We start from the raw sequence: 20,918 nt of genomic DNA, 5'->3' as shown, positions 1-20,918 counted from the left end.
CAGTATATAGGCACAATGTATTTCTATGGACTTATATGAGCAGCTTCTGGATGCATTGACTGCATTGTAGAGTCAAGTTAATTTCAACCTCTGGATACTGAGTTACTGGTGAGAGTCCTGGGAAGGATCACAAAGAGGTGAGTAATATAATTTAATTTATTCACTGACCAGTGAGTGGCCCCACCCACCGAGGAGGAGGAGCTACACCCCCACATGGGTGAGCATAAATAGAAGCTAGGAGAACAGCTGAGCCATGACGGGACAGTCCCGCAGGATATCGGTTGGTTGGGAGCTATGCAAACTGCATATGAGCAATCACATGACAACTGATCAAACCAGCGAGCAGAGTTGAATCCTAACAGTGTATATTATATAAATTGATGGATCAGTGTTACACACTGTTAGGATTCAGCATAATACAGTGTCTAAAGATGATTAGCCCTGGTCTGGAAAACCCCTTTAATGACAATACAAAATTACACTTTGGTGAGAGCTGTGAATTGTAGCTCCAAAATTATTTATATCCGGCAAGTGCCAGAGGATTTTGCAGCTAATTGACACCCTGGCAATCTATGGTTTTTGGAAGAAATACAGTAAAAAGCCAAAGCACAAAAAGGAAAATGTTATTCTTTACAGCTTGTTGAAAAGGGAATAAGGCATAGATGTAGCCTGGCAATGGTGACCGAATATGCAAAGTGCTTGTAAGCATGAGTGAGCTTGTAAGCACTGCACTGAGGCTGGCTGGGATAATTGGAGATCACTCTCACCTCCTGATCCTTGCCAGCTTCAAACCCCACTGCGCTTTTGATTCTGCAGAGGCAGAAGTACACATTTCAGGTTGCTACTTAGACAGCAGTGCCCGCCCCCCAGCAATGCCTACCTTCCTAAAGACAGCAGATAAAAATAACCTTTTAGAAGTTGGCAATACAGATCACCATAATGTGAAATAAAAATTATACTTAGTTACCGATATCCCACTGGTCTTCATGCTTCCATCTCTGGCATCTTCTATCATTGAAGCAGCCAATGACTGACTGCAACGGTGTCCGTGCATCCAGAACAGGATGTACATAGAGAAGCTCTGTACATCCTCACATATGAATAAAGAGTCCAGATTTAGAAATATGTGAGGGAGGGGTGTAATAGAGTTGGGGCTCAGGGCTTATTGTTAATCCTCTCTTGGTAAATATCTAGTTAATTTAATCATTTGAAATGTAGTTTTGCCAAACCTTTACTATAGCTTTACCTATGACATAAGCCATGCTTACACTGGTGTTGGGTTCTAGTTCATCATGGTTCTGATGCCAAGAATATCTCAGAGTGCAGCACTATACATATGCATTGGACACCATGATGGTGGTGTGGAAAGACCTTTTTGGACGATTTTATATTTTGAGTGAAAATTCTATTTAATGAAGATAGAAAATTAACACCAATTAAATCAAAGTTTTTAGAAATGGAACACATTTTTTAAGACTGTGGCCCTACATTTTCCGTTTAAAAAACATAAGTCAGGAGGGGAGTAGCTAGCCATGGCGGAGTGAGAACGCACACTGCTCAGCTCCGCACTATTCCTCTCAAAAATCATCACAGGCTAACTCACCAAGATGGGCCAGGTGGGCAAAAAATCCAGGGCGCGATTCTCATCCTGCACCCCAGCCTCCCGTTGGGACATTGAGAGTTTTCTGTGCCACCAAAGACCACAGCAAGACCGCACGTGTTGAGGACACGGAGAATCTGAGGGACAAGATGGCGGTGCGACCGACGGATCCCCACCCTTCCTGACCTCCCAGATGGTGATAATCGGCTCCCCCCAGACCCGAGGGCAGACGCCGGTCTGAAGGTAACTCAGCCAGCTCCCAGCGCCATGTCTGTCCTCTGGGATCCCATAATGCTGTCACCGGAGCATACCACTGCAAGTCCACAAGATTGCCGCCATCTCCATTGCGGCGGACCCCCTCTGGGCGCTCGGGAACCTGCGAGTTCCCCCCTTCAGTGTCCTCCCCGATAACAGAGGGCTCGCACCCTCTTTCCGTGTTCCCTGGGGAGACGCTGAATAGCTCTGCCTAGGGCGCTGCTCCTGTCCTCTATGAGGGGATTACACAAAATGGCTGCTGCTGTGGAAGCCAAGAGCTACCTCACGGCTCTATGAGGTGTCCAGATGAAGAGGCTTCACCCTCCTTAATAAAGTCTCATCTAGAGCCCTCACTTGCTCATCAAGTTTCACCTCAAAGTTCAGTTATATATGATCCCAATTTGCATTTACCAGAGACTTCACCATCATTTCACCACTGCCTTAAAGGGGAGGCTATCCTCCAGATGTCTGTCTCCCATACAACTGAGGAAAGTTTGCTAAGCACAACATTAAATGAGCAAAAACCTGGTCCTTGCCCAGTTCCATCAGTCTGGGGAGATCTACAAGATCAACCTCCTGCACTAGTTCCCCTGGGCCAAACTGTCTCGCCAACCTGATCCACTGGATCTTCTTGGAGTGCCGTGTCCCCACTTCACTCCTTAAGGGACCCACCCTCTCCAGAATGTGCCCCTATTGTCTTTTCACAAACTAACCTGGGCTCACCTGCTTCACAGCTTTGGCTTTCTACTGCATCTACACATACTGTAGCCATACAGGATGGAAATATTACTCATTGCAATCAACAAATATCCTACGGCCCTTTTTTCCAAATTCTATTCCTATACCACTAATGGACGACAGCAGACCGGCCTCTCTGGCGGACCTCCATGCACTTTTGCAATCCATTCCAACGAGAAATGACATACTAGCGCTTGCCAACCAAGTAGTCTCAGAGTGCAACCAAGAATTTTCCTTTTTTCGTTCAAAACTGTCTTCAGTTTCAACTAGAGTCGATGCTTGCTCAATCTCAGGCCACTGATGCTTCTGCCATCCAAATTCTTCAGGAATCAGTTCAGGCGCACTCGGCACAGCTTTCTTGCTCTTGGAAACTGAGCACTTTGTCCTGTAGACCCTGATGATTCTCGTCCTAGGGATATAATCTGTAGAATACATTTTTACTCTCTCAAAGACCAAATTCTCCAGACTGCAAGGAGGAAACTAGTGATTAAATACAAACAACACCCTGATTCGCATTCTGCAGGACCTCTCCCGCCATACACTGGCGCAACGGGCAGCCCTCAAACCGGTCTGGATGTGCTAAAGTCCAAAGAAATTCCTTTCCTTTGGGGTTTTCCTTTCTCTTTAAACTTGCAAAGAGGATCCAAGATCTACACTATGCGATATCCAGGGGATTTACCATAATTTTTACAGGATCTGAATCTACCCAAGATATGTCTCCTGTTTTGGCCGACTTTGTCTCTTGATTCCCTGGGTCTGGGAAGGAGAATGAGACAATCAACCTCCCCGCCTACCGCTGCTGCACAGAAGGGCCTTCCTCCACGTGAATCCCGTTGTGATAGTCAAAGGAGAAGCCAGCCACTGTCCCAGAGACCTCAGGACGCTGATTGATTGACTCTGAAGGGTGTTATGCTGCATCTGTTTACTTCTTCCTCCCTGAGTCCTAATACTTCAGTATTGTGGTATTTGCCCTATTCCTTGCCTTCAGAGACTAATTTTATGACTAGCCAATAATACTTTGCCTTCCCTTAGGTTGAGTTTATATCTCGCCGATATTCATCCTTATATGTTGGTTGTGTGATAGTATCTCATATGTCATGTCATCTGTCGGAGCTGTGCCCCTATCCCTGTCATGGCTTCCATTTTTTCCCCTTAATAGGTTGGGAGCCTGCGTCGCATCCGTTAGCGACCCTCATGCATCTACTGTAAGTGTTGAATTTTCCTTCTTAGCTTATGCTATAGCAACTGTTCTACTGCTTTTGTTTTATTGTCTTAATGTTTGTTTTTCTTTTTTCTTACTTTCCCTTCATCGTTTTCTATGTAAAGACGAGGCCCACCCCAAACGAACACCCCTCCCCAAGGTGTATTTAAGAGAATTCCCGGATAAAAACACAGCCTAAACCTAAACATTGTCTCTTTCAATGTGAAGGGTCTCAACACCCCGGAAAAAAGAGCCCAGATCCTGCACCACTGCCACAGATGAAAGGTAAACATCATCTGTTTCCAAGAAACCCACTTTAAAACTAACCATGGCCCCAAGATCAAAAATAAACTTTATACAAACTGCCACTTTGCAAACAATCCTGCCTCACGCTCAAAAGGGGCTATTGGTATTCATAGATCCCTCCCCACAAAACAATTAACTGCTTTATCGACCCCAATGCCAAGTTCATAATTCTATCTGTATCCATAGAGGGCCAAATCTTGACCATTATTAATGTCTACTCTCCAAACCAAGACCAAATAACCTTCTTATCTAATTTAATTGACCAATCTATCCCATTAGTAAAAGGCTCCGTCGTTCTCTGTGGTGACTTTAACATCATCCTAGATCCAACTTTAGATAATTCTAAGGGCAAATCTCACCTCTCCTATACAGCTTTAAAACGAGCCAAAAATCATTTTCTCAGTTGCAACTATTTGACACCTGGAGAATCCAGCTCTCCTCTGACAGAGACTATAGTTTCTATTCAACCCCACACGACTCGTACAGTCGCTTAGACTATATATTATTACAACAAGGGGCTTTACCTTGGTTGGTCTCTACCAGGATAGGAAACATCCTTTGGTCCGAGCACGCTGCAGTGTATTGTTCACTAAAAATCCCCTCTGCTCCTTCCAAAACCATATGGTCTTGGCGGCTGAATGAGTCCTTACTCCTGGATCCACTATGTAACTCTGAGTATGGAAATAAGCCAGCCAGAATGTTGGCGAGAGCATTGATAGCTAAAACAGCACAAAATTATATCCCTTCCATTAAAGACGTTCATGGTTCCCAGGTCCATACTTCCTCTGGAATTGCTAAAGTATTCCAAGCCTACTATTCTAAGCTCTATAATCTTAACGCACAAAAATCGAATCATATCCCAGCTGATGCTTCCTCTTCACCTTGCAATAAATTGTCCAGTGAGGTCCTTGAGAGTTTGGAGTCTCCCTTCAACCCGGGCCCTGATGGCCTTACCACCAAATTCTATAAAACATTTCCTCTCCCAGTTAATCCCCTTGATGCTTCAAGCTTTCAATCACATCTCGGACACATCTTCCTTCCCATCCCAAACCTCCTCTGCACATATTACAGTTATCCCCAAACCTGGAAAAGACCCTCTTTTGTGTGCCAGCTATCGGCCAATCTCACTATTAAAGTTAAAAGCCAAATTATTTGTGAACAGACTAAATCCACTCCTTCCAAAGCTTATTCATTCGGACCAGGTTGTCTTCATTCCAGGATGGGAGGCCTGGGATAATAACCCCAAAACCCGAGATAGCATCTATTATGCCACTTCACATAAATCCCCACTTATGATTTTATCGTTAGATGCCGAAAAGGCCTTTGACAGAATCTCATGGCATTCCATTGAGCAGACTTTACACCTCATAGGTCTAGGCCCAGTATTGAAATCTAGAATATTAGCCTTATATAAGTCCCCTTCTGCCAGAATTAAAATTATCGGCTCCCTTTCTGACCAGTTTTCAATCCGTAATGGTACACGCCAGGGCTGCCCTTTATCGCCATTACTATATATTTTGGTCATGGAAAGTTTGTGTGCTATTTGGAATAACTCTAACATTGGAGGGGTCATCATTGGAGATCATGAATACAAATGCTCTACATTTGCGGATGATCTTTTGGTTTATCACTCTAATCCCCACATATCTCTTCCATTCCTGTTGGTAGAGCTAAACGAATTTGGGAACTGGTCTAATTTTAAAATTAACACAGACAAGTCTGAAGCGCTCAACATATCATTATCCCCTCAGACAATCCAATACTTGAAGCGTAATTTTCCCTTTAGATGGCCTTCCAATATATCAATCACGTATCTGGGAGTTCGCGTCTCTTCTGACCTCACCAAGCTATTTGATTTGAATTTTCATCCATTTTTGTTCAGATTGGAGAGAGAGTTGACTTCATGGTTCTCATGGTTTGGAAGGATCAACATTATAAAAATGACAGCCCTTCCTAGGCTGTTGTACCTTTTTCAGACCATTCCAATCTATATTCCCTCTCCTTTCTGGAAAAGAGTTCAACGTTTATTTAGCTGCTTTGTGTGGTCCTCGGGCCATCGTAGGATTAAGTTTAACATATTATCTAGATCTAAAAACACAGGTGCCACTGGTTTACCTGATTGCCATAAATATTTCTTAGCAGCTGCTTACGCACGGGTCTTGGACTTGGCTCAGGGGTTGACCTCCAAGTGTTGGGTCACTATTGCCCAGGATTCCTGTCCCTTTTCCATTCCTGCCCTCCCCTGGATCTGGTCTCATGTCCCCTGTAATAGGGATGTCTCACTTTCTTTTAGTACAAGACATACGCTCAAAATTCTACGTCTTACCAGCAAAGTCCCCTGATTGATCCCTCTGGTCCGCTATCCTCTATTATAGATAACCCTGGATTCCCTCCTGGTAATTCATCTTGTTTATTGCTAAATAGTTAAAAAAAGAAGCCCCTGGGCTTTTTCCAGATTGCTCCTCAGGGTCGGCTCCTACCCCTCACATCCATTCTCCATGGAACCCCTTCCACACAGCATCATAGCTTTCAATACATCCAACTACAACACTTTTTTTGATCTATAACTAACAGGTCGGAAATGACAAGATCCCTGTCTTCATTTGAAAAGCTGTGTATCTCCTCAACAACAGTGAAACATGCAATCTCCATTTTATATAAATTACTTTCTTCTTCGGACCTAGAGTCTCTTTCCCACTTTTGTAGAGCCTGGGAGTCAGAACTACAACAATAACTATCAAGTGACCAGTGGCATAGGTGTTTTCAACACATAGGTCGCTTGTTGCAACTAAAGCCCAAGAGATAAATTATAAGACTGTCTCAAGGTGGTATCAGGTCTCATCAGTTCTACACAAGTGGTTCCCAAACATCTCTAACTTATGTTTGCGCTGTGAGGTTTGCGAGGGTACTCTGGTCCACATCTGGTGGTCCTGTGGGACTCTGGAAGCATTCTGGAAAGATATTCTCAGGGTAATCCGGGAGGTGACTGGCATAGCTATTCCTAACAAACCAAAAACTACTCTTCTATTAATGTTCCCCATGTCGGGATCTAATTTTAAAAAATCCCTCCTAAGGCATCTGCTCCAGGCAGCAAAAACAATTATCACACGACACTTCTGTCTCTTGAGGAGTGGTTCGCACAATTTGCAAGAATCCACCAAGTGGAATTATTAATTACACATTGTTACACGCACGCCACTAGGTTCAGATAGTCAGATAGGGTGAGACAGGTTTCATGAATTTGTTGGAATCCTGGGGGAACCCTTACTCAGGGTGACCATAGGCTGCAGCTTCTCTCAGGCACACGATAGATTCAATTGCTGACCGAACACATCTGACACTAATCTTTTTCAACAGTTTAACAGTGGAATTTAATCTGAAGCACGGCCAATGCAATTTATGGATATTGCAGCAACAATCTTCATTATAGTACAGTGTAATAAAGCTGACACAGTAACATCAGTCTCTTCAGTAGCATAATTCAGCACAGATTAGATCTCTTAGCAGCACACTTTTATGTATACACAACCACAGGCTTTTCCTTCACAAGGGCTCCATAGTACACAGCATTCTTTATCCTACATGGAGATGAAGGCGGGGAGGGTTTGATGAGGGAGAAGATCCCTATGACACAATTCCTTCCAGTCCTTATCTTTCTACCCGATAATACTCCACACTGTTAGCTCAGGGAGTCTATCTGACCTGTTTAGCTTCCCTCCTGACCTGAATTCTGTTCCCTTGCCTTCTGTGAGATACAGATCACACACCACCTTTCTCTTCGGCCAGACAGTAAACAACTTCCCCACAATCCCTCTGGGGCTCTGCTAAAACACTCCCAGTCTCCTGTGACTGTGTTAACTCCTCTAGTTGCTGAATGCTTCTGGAGCACAACACTTCCTGTCTCCTGTGCTTGTGTTACTTCTAATAGTTGCTGGATGCTTTTGAAGCAACAGCAATATTTCTGCATGTCACAACATACTCAGGAAGAGAGGAATAAAATATCCACCAAGTGGTTAAATTGGGACTCCTTTTTAGCTTCTTCCTTATATAGATCCATTGGAAACCAGTACTCTTAATATATCCCTATTCTAAATCCTTGCACCTCATCATTATAGCTTCCTTGCGAAGCCTGCTTTTCACCTGTGGCCCCTACCATTTTGTTTCTTTGTATGTCTCCTACCCTTTTCTACCCTTCTCTCCTTTCCTTTTTATTAAGGTTATTCTACACTTTCTTGTTATGTGTGGTCTGTTTCAGACCATCCTTCAGGTTATTATCAACCCTTAAAATATTTTCCTCTTGATGTTTTATTCGGATACGCGGTATAAGAGTTTTAATGTCTATCACTACATGTCTCTCTAATCCTAGTGATTATTACAGTTAATTTGCCGATAATGTGGTGTCCTCTTGTTTCGATGTTACCTTGTTTATTATCTGTTAAGAAATTCCTTTCTTTCTAATAAACTTTGAATTTGAAAAAAACCCCAGAAGTCAGATTGCAATCAATTGCTTCTTCTTTATGTCACATCTTAGTTATGGCTTTTTGTAAAGGCACAGCCTTTTTTGTTTGCTTTTCCCATACAGTAAGTTTCACCTTCAGTCACAAACAGTTATTTTTTTCCATGCTAATTAAAGTGCAAAAAGGCATATGAAGAGGCTGAATGAGTCACTTCCAAGAATTGTCTCTAATTGTGACATTTTCCATGTTTTGATGCTACTATTTTGCATTATTAAAAAACTCAGTTTATGCCATCATCTAAGTAACCGCAGAAGGGCAACTCGCACAATTCACATGGCACTATGGAAACTAACAGTTGTAAGTGCTCAGTGTAACATCATGGTACACACAATAACGTGCTTACTTAGTGGTCCTTTTCAAAGTATTTCGGTATCTCTTAGTAGACATTAGTGTGTATTTTTGGCATTATTCTATTCAACCCTTGTGTGAATAGACCTCCTGAAGGGTTGTTCCCCTTTGGGGAGATAACTTTTTACTTACATACATGTATTTGGGGCTAAAAATAATTTTTACTACTAGGTATTATTTAAACTTTTACACCATTTTTCTTCTATAGCCTCTGTGTTAGGGCTCGCTCACACCACCATATTAATTGGATGAGTGCTATCCGATTTTTAATCGGACAGCACTCGGACCAATGATATGTAATGGGGAAATGCTGATCAACATTTTTTTTCTCATACTGATTTAGTATGAGAAAAAAATTGCAGCATGCAAAACTTGCCCATTCAAGTTTATGGGTGTGTGCACATCCAAGTGCCGTCCGATTTTCGTGGACTCACACAATGGAGAAGATGGAGAAATTTTGTTCTCCATTTACTCCACAAAGTGTGCTCCAATTCTTACATGCGAGAGAATCTGATCACACTATGCGGACACTCGGCTCAAACTCTGATCAGAGTTTGATCGGAGTGTCAATAGCATAATCGGCCTTATTCTCTCAGATGAGAAAATCCACGGTCGTGTGACTCTGGCCTTATACTATCTATTGTTAGCTGTAGAATGAGTTAGCTGAGAATCAGTCAGCCTTTTTTATTTGTCTTTGAGTGCCTCTTTGCTGCTTTATGCTCACAGACGACATCAAAGCTGAATGTGCAGGGAATCAAACAGTCTGTAAAAGGCAAACGGTCCAAAATTTTTTAATGAAAACCAACTGCTAAACTGATTTTAGTCCCAAGTACATGCTTGTAAGTAAAAAGAAGTATCTCCCCAAAGGTGGTAAATCCCCTTTACGCTACAGACATATTAAAGAGGACCTATCACCTCCACACATATTATGGTATATTACAGTAAGGAGACTGTAGATATAAATAAACATGAAATAAATTACCTTTGGAAGAATTACTTGCGTTATGAAATAAGAGAATCACAGTTATGGGAGCGGCCATCTTGGGATTGGCAGCTCAGCGTGCTGTGTTCTGAGACACGTCCCCTGATGCTGGTTGCTAGGCAGCGCCTCTGATCAGAAGCAGTGTAGTGACCCTAAGAGCTCATTTATCAAGTGGTCGTAATAGAAAGGGGGACAATCTATATAAGGGACCTCCTGTCTGTATATACTGTGTGTAGAGCCAGAGAAAAGGCTACAGAGTAACCATAGTGTGACACCCTGCTGTTCACCACAGGGACCCAAAAGGGTGCATGGATGGACTTCTCCACAAGAGGCCCTCACTACAAACAAACACCTCCACCCTTCCACCTCATACCACCAGAGGGAGCCCTGTTAGGGATATATATATATGGAGGGTGGAGTTAGGTAGTTAGTTGAGTCCGAGGAGAGCGTGCTGACGCTGAGAGCAGTGAAGATGCAGCACGTCTGCTGCTGTATTGAGGGCCCCGAGTGTGGCCAGAGGCAAAGAGGAGAGGAGAGAGGAATTGAGGGTGCAGAAGAGCATCATAGGCTCACCACAAGACACAAACCGGACACCGGGTCTGCGCCTACAGGGTCCTCTATACCCAGTAGGGACTACCAGCATACCAGGAGGATTACAGATCCCTGGTCAACCTGAAACTAAACCCTTTACAGGACTAGGAACCACGAAGGCCCCGGCGTCCAGGGATAGTGGTTGCCAAAGAAAGGTCCTTCTACCAAGCGGTCAGGTGAGAGAGCAACACAACACAGAAGCTAGGCCAAGTTCCAGGCTGGCCAGAAGCTTAGAGAGAGGAAGACACGGATCAGGAGGCCTTATACCCGCTCACTGGGGAGAAGTCCTGAAGTGCACCCTTCCTAGCAAGTACCCTGGACCATACCTGCCGTTACACCAGTAAAGGTACTGAAGCGAACCCCCCCTGTGTGCGTGTCCGTCATTCCCCCTGACCTGGCCATCTCTCACCTGCATCCCTTCCATCAACTCTGCCCCGGGGGTCTGCTCCGCCTGTGGGGAGCAGAAACATCCCAGCTGCCATCTCATCACCCCCGGAGGTCTGCAGCAGTGCCGGTAACCATTACCGGAAACCACAGGTGGGGTCACGAAACAAACTATACACTAAAAACCCCTTTTTCAAGAGAGACCCCAGAGTACAGGCCCAGTAGCCGACTGCCGTGACATCCTAAGAAAGGTAAAAGGCCCGGGTACTGAGTCCCCTATATCTCCCCCTGGGTGACACAATAGCATGTATCACCCATATCAAAAAAATAAAGGGAACACTTAAACAACAGATAACTCCAAGTAAATCAAACTTCTGTGAAATCAAACTGTACACTTAGGAAGCAACACTGATTGACAATCAATTTCACATGCTGTTGTGCAAATGGAATAGACAATAGATGGAAATTATTGGCAATTATCAAGACACACTCAATAAAGGAGTGGTTCTGCAGGTGGGGACCACAGACCACATCTCAGTACCAATGCTTTCTGGCTGATGTTTTGGTCACTTTTGAATGTTGGTTGTGCTTTCACACTCGTGGTAGCATGAGACGGACTCTACAACCCACAGAAGTTGCTCAGGTAGTGCAGCTCATCCAGGATGGCACATCAATGCGAGCTGTGGCAAGAAGGTTTGCTGTGTCTGTCAGCGTAGTGTCCAGAGGCTGAAGGCGCTACCAGAAGACAGGCCAGTACACCAGGAGATGTGGAGGGGGCCGTAGGAGGGCAACAACCCAGCAGCAGGACCGCTACCTCAGCCTTTGTGCAAGGAGGAACAGGAGGAGCACTGCCAGAGCCCTGCAAAATGACCTCCAGCAGGCCACAAATGAGCATGTGTCTGCACAAATGGTTAGAAACCGACTCCATGAGGGTGGTATGAGGGCCTGACGTCCACAGATGGGAGTTGTGCTCACAGCCCAACACCGTGCAGGACGCTTGGCATTTGCCACAGAACGCCAGGATTGGCAAAGTCGCCACTGGCGCCCTGTGCTCTTCACAGATGAAAGCAGGTTCATACTGAGCACATGTGACAGACATGACAGAGTCTGGAGATGACGTGGAGAGCGATCTGCTGCCTGCAACATCCATCAGCATGACCGGTTTGGCAGTGGGTCAGTAATAGTGTGGGGTGGCATTTCTTTGGAGGGCCGCACAGCCCTCCATGTGCTCGCCAGAGGTAACCTGACTGCCAATAGGTACCGACATGAGATCCTCAGACCCCTTGTGAGACCATATGCTGGTGCAGTTGGCCCTGGGTTCCTCCTAATTTTCTTTCTAATCTCCTGAGACAACTCTTTCCTTTACTTCCTCTGGTCCATGTTGAGTGTGGTACACACCATGTCACCAAACAGCACAGTAAGTATCTGTAGCCCTATATACAGGCCCACTGACTGATTACAAGATTGTAGACACCTGTGAAGCTAATTAGTGGACACAACTTGATTTAACATGTCCCTTTTGTCACATTATTTTCAGGGGTACCATCATTTCTGTCGAGGCCTATTTCATGAGTTTAATTTTTTTTATAATTCTGTGGAGGCAGGGTTGAAAAGCAATGTCTGACTTTCATTTGTTCATTTTCATAGATTTCTAATTTATTATTACTTTTGTAAGATTCAAGTTATTTCTGTGACCATTGTGGGTTTTTCTTTCATTAAAAGAGGGGTACCAACAATTTTGACCACGTGTGTATATGTGTATGTGTGTGTATATATATATATATATATATATACACTGCTCAAAAAAATAAAGGGAACACTCAAATAACACATCCTAGATCTGAATGAATGAAATATTCTCATTGAATACTTTGTTCTGTACAAAGTTGATTGTGCTGACAACAAAATCACACAAAAATCATCAATGGAAATCAAATTTATTAACCAATGGAGACCTGGATTTGGAGTCACCCCCAAAATTAAAGTGGAAAAACACACTACAGGCTGATCCAACTTTGATGTAATGTCCTTAAAACAAGTCAAAATGAGTCTCAGTATTGTGTGTGGCCTCCATGTGCCTGTATGACCTCCATACAATGCCTGGGCATGCTTCTGATGAGGTTGCGGATGGTCTCCTGTGGGATCTCCTCCCAGACCTGGACTAAAGCATCCATCAACTCCTGGACAGTCTGTGGTGCAACGTGACGTTGGTGGATGGAGCGAGACATGATGTCCCAGATGTGCTCAATCGGATTCAGGTCTGGGGAACGGGCTTGCCAGTCCAAAGCTTCAATGCCTTCATCTTGCAAGAACTGTTGACACACTCCAGCCACATGAGGTCTGGCATTGTCCTGCATTAGGAAGAACCCAGGGCCAACCGCACCAGCATAATGGCAGTCAGGTTACCTCTGGCGAGCACATGGAGGGCTGTGTGGCCCTCTAAAGAAATGCAACCCCACACCATTACTGACCCACTGCCAAACCGTTCATGCTGAAGGACGTTGCAGGCAGCAGATCGCTCTCCACGGCGTCTCCATGGCGTCTCCAGACTCTGTCACGTCTGTCACATGTGCTCAGTGTGAACCTGCTTTCATCTGTGAAGAGCACTGGGCGCCAGTGGCGACTTTGCCAATCCTGGTGTTCTGTGGCAAATGCCAAGAGTCCTGCATGGTGTTGGGCTGTGAGCACAACCTCCATCACTGGACGTCAGGCCCTCATACCACCCTCATGGAGTCGGTTTCTAACCGTTTGTGCAGACACATGTACATTTGTGGACTGCTGGAGGTCATTTTGCAGGGCTCTGGCAGTGCTCCTCCTGTTCCTCCTTGCACAAAGGTGGAGGTAGTGGTCCTGCTGCTAGGTTGTTGCCCTCCTTCGGCCCCCTCCACGTCTCCTGGTGTACTGGCCTGTCTCCTGGTAGCGCCCCCAGCCTCTGGACACTACACTGACTGACACCGCAAACCTTCTTGCCACAGCTCGCATTGATGTGCCATCCTGGATGAGCTGCACTACCTGAGCAACTTCTGTGGGTTGTAGAGTCCAACTCATGCTACCACGAGTGTGAAAGCTGTGACATACCTGGTGGCGGGCTTGCATAGTGCACCATCTCTCACTATGCAAGATCGCAAACTTGATCATCAGTCCTGTCTGTTAGCCTGGCTTCTTTCCATGCTGTCTGTTTGTCTCTGTTCTGACTGCTTAGGGCGGCGGCCCGGTTACTTCCTAATTCTTGTAGCTGCTGTGGGCACACCCCTAATGCGTCCTCAGCCTATTGCTGTCTGTCACTGGATATTTAAACCAGCTTCACTTGGAAGCTGATGCCTGAGCAACTTTAACATTCAGTGTGCTCTTTGACTCTGAATGTGCCAGGTCCTGTTCTGTTTTCTTGCCTGCCTGTCCGCCTTCCTGGAGGCTGTATTTCCAGGCCTGTCTGAATACGCTCCTAGCCTGTTTGTCTCTGCCTCTGGGGGCCATATATCCAGGCTCGTTCCTGTATTTCGCTGCAGTAACAGTTCCTGTCTGAACTGTCTCCTAACCTGTTACTTGGTTGTCTCTATGTCCGTTTCCTTCCTTTTGCTGCAGTGTCTGAACCAGCACTTGGCTATACCTAGGCTCGTTCCTGTATTTCGTTGAAGTACAGTTCCTGTCTGAACTGTCTCCTAACCTGTTACCTGTTTTATCTCTTTGTCCGTTTCCTCTCTTTTTCTGAAGAGTCTGTACCTACACCTAACTCCTACTCGTTGTCGCTGTACTTCTGTTTGTGAGTTTGGAGTCCACTCGCTACTTCCTTGCAAGTACCTTGTGTGTATCTGGTTCTGCCTTTCCCTTCCAGTCGGTTCCGTGTGAACAGAGCCCTGTCCCCTCTGCTCTGTTTTTGCTCACCGCTTTGGCGGTTTATCTTTGTTCTGCCTTACTTACCACTCTGGTGGTTTCTGCCCGCTCTCCTCTGCTTTGTTCACCGCACTTGCGGCCTCACTCTGCTCAGGCTTGTCCACCGCGCCTGCGGTTTCGCTCTGCTCAGCCTTGTCCACCGCATCTGTGGTTTCGCTCTGCTCAGCCTTGTCCACCGCATCTGTGGTTTCGCTCTGCTCTCTCTGCCTTGTCCACCGCATCTGCGGTTTCGCTCTGCTCAACCCTGTCCACCGCACTTGCAGTTTCGCTCTGCTCAGCCCTGTCCACCGCACTTGCGTTTCGCTCTGCCTTGTCTACCGAATCTGCGGTTTCGCTCTGCTCAGCCTTGTCCACCGCATCTGCGGTTTCGCTCTGCCCAGCCCTGTCCACCGCACTTGCGGTTTCGCTCTGCTCAGCCCTGTCCACCGCACTTGCGGTTTCGCTCTGCTCAGCCCTGTCCACCGCACTTGCGGCCTCGCTCTGCTCAGCCTTGTCCACCGCGCCTGCGGTTTCGCTCTGCTCAGCCTTGTCCTCCGCATCTGTGGTTTCGCTCTGCTCAGCCTTGTCCACCGCATCTGCGGTTTCGCTCTGCTCTGCCTTGTCCATCGCATCTGCGGTTTCGCTCTGCCTTGTCCACCGCATCTGCGGTTTCGCTCTGCTCAGCCCTGTCCACCGCACTTGCGGTTTCGCTCTGCTCAGCCCTGTCCACCGCACTTGCGGTTTCGCTCTGCTCTCTCTGCCTTGTCCACCGCATCTGCGGTTTCGCTCTGCTCAACCCTGTCCACCGCACTTGCAGTTTCGCTCTGCTCAGCCCTGTCCACCGCACTTGCGTTTCGCTCTGCCTTGTCTACCGCATCTGCGGTTTCGCTCTGCTCAGCCTTGTCCACCGCATCTGCGGTTTCGCTCTGCTCAGCCTTGTCCACCGCATCTGCGGTTTCGCTCTGCCCAGCCCTGTCCACCGCACTTGCGGTTTCGCTCTGCTCAGCCCTGTCCACCGCACTTGCGGTTTCGCTCTGCTCAGCCCTGTCCACCGCACTTGTGGTTTCGCTCTGCTCAGCCCTGTCCACCGCACTTGCGGTTTCGCTCTGCTCAGCCCTGTCCATCGCACTTGCGGTTTCGCTCTGCTCGGCCTTGTCCACCGCACCTGCGGTTTCGCTTTGCTCTGCTTGATTACCGCATCTGCGGCTCTGAATCCGTCTCCTATTCTGTACTGGACCCTACCCAGCCAGTGCTCTAACCTGCCTGTTCCTGTATTCCCCGGTGTGGGTCAACAGCCGTGTCCGGGGTCTGACCTGGAGTCGCACCTGGTCCCTCTGCTCGGTTCCTTCCTGGTGCACTGGTGTCGTTAGCCGTCGTGCGACCTTGGTCGGATCGGTAGATACTTAGTTACGCCCCTCCAGGCACTCTCCGGTTCATGGTCCAGTGGGATCACTAAACACGCACACGCCAGTCAGTCCGGGCGTGTGCATAACAAAAGCACAACCAACATTCAAAAGTGACCAAAACACCAACCAGAAAGCATTGGCACTGAGATGTGGTCTGTGGTCCCCACCTGCAGAACCACTCCTTTATTGAGGGTGTCTTGATAATTGCCAACAATTTCCATCTATTGTCTATTCCATTTGCACAACAGCATGTGAAATTGATTGTCAATCAGTGTTGCTTCCTTGATTTCACAGAAGTTTGATTTACTTGGAATTATATTCTGTTGTTTAAGTGTTCCCTTTATTTTTTTTGAGCAGTGTATATACACACACACACGCACTGCATATATGTTTACATACAGTTCTCACACGCACCATACACTCATACATGCACTTTTCACATACATGCAGGCATTTCACACATGTATACACACAATTATACATACACTGACCATATGAAATAAATAACACCCCTCTTCCACATATCTACCTCAGGTTTAGTTTCTGTTGCAGGCAACATCTTTCTCCTTTCAAGGTGATTGTGGTGACAGTGGAGGTGGGGCACAAACAATCACTACTACAGCAGGCTTCATTGCTGGACAGTGTGAGCAAGGGAACTGGGAGGTGAAGGAGGAAACACAAGAGCAGTCTCCAGCTCTCTGCCTGGTGAGTTATGGAGCACAGCACATACCCATAGCTGCAGGCTGGACTGATCACATCCAGCTCAGTCACAGTGTCTGGGCTCAGATTGGCAGACTGAGTTCACTTTCCTTGATGCACTGCATTATGGGAGAGTGACATCAGCACAGCAGAGAAGAGGGAATTCCCCTGCCTGGCTGCCACTTCTGCTGAAGTCCCTTAGTTGAGTGGAGGCTCCTGCCAAGAAAGGGAGTTTTTCTCCCACTTGGTATATGCCTTGTTTATAATGTTTTGGTCAAATGATAAATGTTATTACATCTGTATTTAATTTAAATAATAAAAAATTTAGTGATCAGTGCACTTTAAGTTTATGGTCACTGTCAGGAGGTGTAAAGTGGCGACAGTCTGCATTAATGCCTATATTCCTATCAAGATGGGGCTACAGAGCTCCATTATTGAGGTTCCAAAGCCCAGATCTAGGACCACTGGGGGTTTCAGTGATTGGACCACTAGTGATCAGCAAGTTACCCCATATGCTGTGGATAGACAATAACTTGTGATTTGGAGAACAATGCTTTAAACAGATGATAATAAAACACATACCAGCCTGGCAGAAGCCAAAAAAGGACCAGTCATGTCTGCAAACACTATTAATCTGCGGGTTAATAACATTACAATGCTGTAAGTGCTGAAAGTGCATCTGCTGGGGCAAAAGGAACTTTATTCTCCCCCGGAGTTGCTGGCTTAAAGCTATTGAGGCGTGCCTTAAGTGGCTATAGCCACAGCTGTAAGTGTAAGGGGTATGGACTAGACTGTCACGTTCCTACCTCTGAAGACCCAAATCACATTTTGTGTAATGTGTCATGTGTCTTTTGTATATATTATGTAATGTGATATGTTCCCGTGTGATGTAGTAATGCTGCTAATGTATAGTGTAGGACATAGTGTACAGCATACGGTAAGACATAGTTTAGGACTTAGGACATAACATTGGTAGGATAGATAATGACTACAGTTAGGTTGAAACATTAGGGTACGCTAAGAGTTAATGTTCGGCACTAGCCCATAGTGAAAGGGGATTAGTGTTAGGGCAAATGGCTGCTTCCTGTATATAGTGAGTTAGGGACAAGTTCATATTCAAGTAGAAAGTGTTTGTGAACAGTGCTGCCGTTGTGGGTGAACTACAACAAGGAGACTAAGGGACAAGGGACTAGCGCGACCTTGAAGTAGATGAAGGGACAGCGTTGTCTTCCAAGGAAAAAGGCATCCTTGTATGGGACGATGAGTCATGAGAAGCTGAGCTTGAGCTTGGTGAATGCCGAAGGTAACAGTCCTGAATTCGTGGGACTGGTGGGGGTCCCGAGCAGTAGATTCAGGGCGCCAGCAGTGGAAGAAATAGGATGCGGAACAGCTGAGCAGGTGGAGAGACTTGCTGATCAGGACTGTGACGAGCTGGGCTGTGAAGAAGTAGGGCAAAAGTGTAATTCACCAACCCTGGAGTAGACTACAGCGGAAGAATACTGTGTATGTGAAAATGCATTACACTGTGAAGGAAATGTCCATAAAACTTTGTACTCGCTACCCCTTGTACATAGCCTTTACCACGTTATTATTCAGTAAAGACTGTGTTTTAGAACAGGAGTCTCCTTTATTGAACTATGAAGCCTACGGTCCTGGCTGGCCAACACCGTCGACTACATGTGACCCTCTGAGCACCAATACCACTCAACCAGTAGCCACTGTTTCATGTAGCGCCGGGGTGTCACAGGAGCTACCTTCCTGCTCCGCATTACATAAGCATACCCTGGCACTATGATCAACTGCCTGCTCTGCACGGATGCACTGCAGACCGAGCTGTCAATCAAAGTGTTGGGGTGTGATTACAGCTGCCCCTCACTGTGTACTGTACTGACTGTAGCCACTCTATGCATGCCTCTATGACTGAAAACTGACGACTCCTGGGAGAAATAAATTCTATCTTCTTCCTATAGCTGTGCTTTTAGTAAAGTGGGTGGACAGCATTGCAATGCTATTAACCTGACATCATTTCATCGCACAGCTGCAGAGGCTTGGTGCAAAGAAGACAGGAGCAGAGTGCCAGGGAACGGGAGCGAGGTGAGTATATGTTGTTGTTTTTTTCATGTGTATGGAATATTTGTATGTATATAGAAGGCTATGTGTGTCTCACACTATATATATGGAGGCTCTCTCGGGCTCACACTGTATATATGGAGTCTAAGCAGGGGGATCATACTGTATATATGGAAGCTATGTGGGGCACATGCTGTATATCAGAGGCTCTGTGTGGCTCACGCTTTATATAGTGAGGCTATGTGGGGGCTCACACTGTATGTAGAGAGGTTATATAGGGCTCAAGCTGTATATAGGAGGCTATGTGGTGCTCATGCTGTATATGGGAGGCTATGTGGGGGCTTACTTTGTAAATATGAGTTTATGTGGGGGCTCACATAGTATATAGGAGTCTTTATATGTGGGGTTCATACTGTATATAGGAGGCTAATTATAATGATTATAATTAATGTTAAAATTAATATTGAGCAGAATTAATTTCAGCCTATTGGTTCTACCCTCCACAACAGTCATGGTCTCTCATGTGGCCCCTCGGGAAAATTAATTGCCCACTCCTGCTTTAAGTTATTAATGTAGTTGATTGTTACCTTTAGAGTGCCTCCAGGGCTTTGCTAGAAATTGTCATAATAATAACATAAAGTGTTGCATATGTTTATTAGACTATTAGAGTAAAACAAAACCTTCTTCTTGCAGGACAATGCTGAATTCTCTATGCATTTTGATACTGAAATCTATAGCTTGGAAGCCCACAGCACTGCATCTAAATATGCCTTCCTCCGTTGTCTGTGCAAGATGAGCCGTAAATATCTCCAACATGATCTACAGTGGATTAATTTTGACCACGACTTTGCAGGAAAAAGCCACTCTTTTCTGGTACCTGATGATATTATAGTATCCATGCGGATATGCCTTGAGGTTTTTACTTGTGCTTGTCTATGTAGCTGTTTTTAAAGGCCTGCCATCCACTGAAGTATTGGTTACAGACAAAAGTATTTTTTGTACAGTGAGCCTATCGATCATTAATTTTCTTCCTCAGGGCTTGTTTAAACCATGTAGTCTGGAATTTATTAGTTTCTAACTTTTTTGACATCTGCTCCTGAATTTTCTTAAAATGTGAGCAAGCCAATAATGAGACGGCCAGTAGTAAAATATAGCTATTAAATCCCAGCTGATAAAGATGTAGCCTTTCTTAAAATGACAAAGATACTACAATGCAGAAAGTGATCCCGATTGAAAAGTGCAGCTGAACATCTAACAAAATAAAACTCCATGGCTTTTTTGTGTTTAAGGGGTATTCTAGTTTCCATGATTCCTAAGGGACCATAAGAATTAGTACTGAATAAAAAGGCCTATGCCATGTGTCTGTAACCATACGAGGGATTAAAAAAAACAAAAAAAAAAAACAGAATACTCGGGGGAGAAGCAGGAAAATCATAAGAGCAAAAAACGAGTCACTTGTAACATGGTGACAAGTCTTCTTTAAGAAAGGCCACATCTGTAGTCATATTACCGATTAGTTGGAAGATATAGTTGTAATCACTCTTGTAACGTTGCATAAGCATGGCATGATACTGCGTACATAATAGTTTAAATAAAATATTATGTAGAAAGAATCTTAACAAGCGTTATCTCCTCATTACAGCTGTTTGTTCTGTTTTGACAAGCTGATTTTGTTCCTACAATCAGGGGTATACATAGAAATCATGTGGCCTGTAGCAAAAGTCCTAATTTGCCCTTCCCCCCTCCTCCCACAAAAATATATATACAGTACAGACCAAAAGTTTGGACACACCTTCTCATTTAAAGATTTTTCTGTATTTTCATGACTATGCAAATTCTACATTCACACTGAAGGCATCAAAACTATGAATTAACACATGTGGAATTATATACTTAAAAAGTGTGAAACAACTGAAAATATGTCTTATATTCTAGGTTCTTCAAAGTAGCC

General features: G+C 45.3%; 1 protein-coding gene across 1 annotated transcript in view; it reads left to right on the top strand.

The window, feature by feature from the left end:
* LOC141167215 (exocyst complex component 1-like) overlaps positions 1 to 19,963 on the top strand; it is a 101,710-nt gene extending 81,747 nt beyond the window's left edge. The window contains exon 3 of the mRNA XM_073654664.1: positions 19,661 to 19,963. Coding sequence (XP_073510765.1) covers positions 19,661 to 19,918 — 258 coding nt within the window. The 3' untranslated portion in view covers positions 19,919 to 19,963. The remainder of the gene's footprint in view (positions 1 to 19,660) is intronic.
* Positions 19,964 to 20,918: the final 955 nt, after the last annotated feature.

Source organism: Phyllobates terribilis, unplaced genomic scaffold, assembly GCF_046119375.1.
Source record: "Phyllobates terribilis strain yellow unplaced genomic scaffold, ASM4611937v1 Scaffold_11__3_contigs__length_659146591, whole genome shotgun sequence".
Taxonomy (NCBI): Eukaryota; Metazoa; Chordata; class Amphibia; order Anura; family Dendrobatidae; genus Phyllobates; species Phyllobates terribilis.
The sequence above is the reverse complement of the archived record's forward strand: the minus strand, read 5'-3'. Positions and strand labels throughout refer to the sequence as shown.